Source organism: Protobothrops mucrosquamatus, unplaced genomic scaffold (genome assembly GCF_001527695.2).
Source record: "Protobothrops mucrosquamatus isolate PMUCROS unplaced genomic scaffold, P.Mucros_1.0 scaffold_307, whole genome shotgun sequence".
Lineage (NCBI taxonomy): Eukaryota > Metazoa > Chordata > Lepidosauria > Squamata > Viperidae > Protobothrops > Protobothrops mucrosquamatus.
Window position 1 is genome coordinate 874176 of NW_015386383.1, and position 1588 is coordinate 875763.

Here is a 1588-nt window from a genome sequence, read left to right on the forward strand (position 1 = left end):
TTGGAATTTTGGTTTTATTCAGAGTAATGAATATTCAAATGCATGTCTATTTAATATCTTATTTTTAAAAAAGGAAACAATGATGCTGCCTCAGTGGGTGCATCTTTGGGAGCCACAGAGGCTGCAAACAGGTAGCCGTGCAGAGTAACTGAGATTACAGAGCAAGCAAGCTGCTTATCAGGAACCACGTTACTTTCCAATCATGTATGTTAAGTAGTATTCATTCCATCCTTTAGGATGTGGAAATCAAAGGTTGAAGAGGAAGATGGGATGCTAGCATTGCTTATAGAGCACTTATACTGGACTCCAGAGGGAAGGTCCAAAGAAATGAAAGGAGGTTTCCTGAAGTCTCAATTCATTTTGTGGCAAAATCTGCAATCTACAACTGATGGTGCTCATTCAAGTGGGTCAGCAATTCTGGGAGTTGGTCCATACAGCTTCAAGTTGCCAGCCTCACCTTGTCCCAGAATTCCTCTGTGGTTTAACCTTAACAACTTTAAGATGTGTGGACCAACTCCCAGAAATCCCAGCCAGCACATTTTGAAGTTGCTAAGCTGAGAGACACCGGTTTATATGATAGTTGATTTGCTGCTGAAAAATCCCTTTTTGGATTCAAAGGATAGCCAGTATTTAAATAATTCAAATAATTTGATGTCTTCTTATGTCTTATTCAGAAACAGCCTGTTCTTTCATTTTATATCTCTGAAATGAGCAGTGTATTATAAATCAACCCCCCACCACCATTTTGCTAGGGACGCAATCTATAAACCTCCTATAGGCATTCCTGGGGAGATCCCCATGCCAATTATTTTAGCCAATGAGCCCAGCAAATAGGAAAGTGATTCCCAAAGCAGAAGCCAGAAGGCTCTGGAGCAGTGGTTCTCAACCTTTTTAATGCCGCAACCCCCAACCGGTCATAAGTCGAGGACTAAACCGGTCGTAAGTCGAGGACTAAACCGGTCGTACGTCGAGGACTAAACCGGTCGTAAGTCGAGGACTACCCAACCGGTCGTAAGTCGAGGACTTTCCCTGCCTGGGAGCACCGCACATGCATGGTTCCACCCCCTGCGCCGGCCGAGGCGTAGCTGGCAAGTGGCAGAGACGGAGCAGGCCGACCACCAGCTGGCCCAGCTCAAGAGAGGTAAGGCACCCATCGGAAAAGGGGGGAAAAAATGGCGGACAGCCTTGCTTGGCGACCCCCGTGAAATGGTCGATCGACCCCAAATGGGGTCGCGACCCATAGGTTGAGAACCGCTGCTCTGGAGCATTTCACTTGGCCACAGAAGGTACAAGGCATTCATACCGTTTGACTGGGTAGAAGGCGGAGGACGTAGAATTCAGCAGTTCCCGGTGGAGGCCAGCTCGGTAGGAACTCTTCATCATCACTCTCCCCACTCCCTCCCCCCCTCCACCAGCCGCAGGTTGTCACAGCCAATCCATCTCAGTCCACTGCCAGGGCTCTTGCATCAGTTTGTTCCGCCCCTTGCAATGGCCAACTGGGTCTTTGACACCTAAAAACCGCAGGGAAGAAATGAAATTACGTGATCAGGCTTGAATTAGTAAAGCATGTACAACCGACAGGTCCTTC

The 1588-nt window shown here is 47.7% G+C and overlaps 1 protein-coding gene across 1 annotated transcript in view; it reads right to left on the reverse strand.

Moving 5' to 3' along the window:
* The window catches only part of FBXO34 (F-box protein 34), a 4933-nt gene extending 3550 nt beyond the window's left edge, over window positions 1-1383 (reverse strand). The window contains exon 1 of the mRNA XM_015832136.1: window positions 1304-1383. Coding sequence (XP_015687622.1) covers window positions 1304-1383 — 80 coding nt within the window. The remainder of the gene's footprint in view (window positions 1-1303) is intronic.
* Between the last annotated feature and the right edge of the window lie 205 nt (window positions 1384-1588).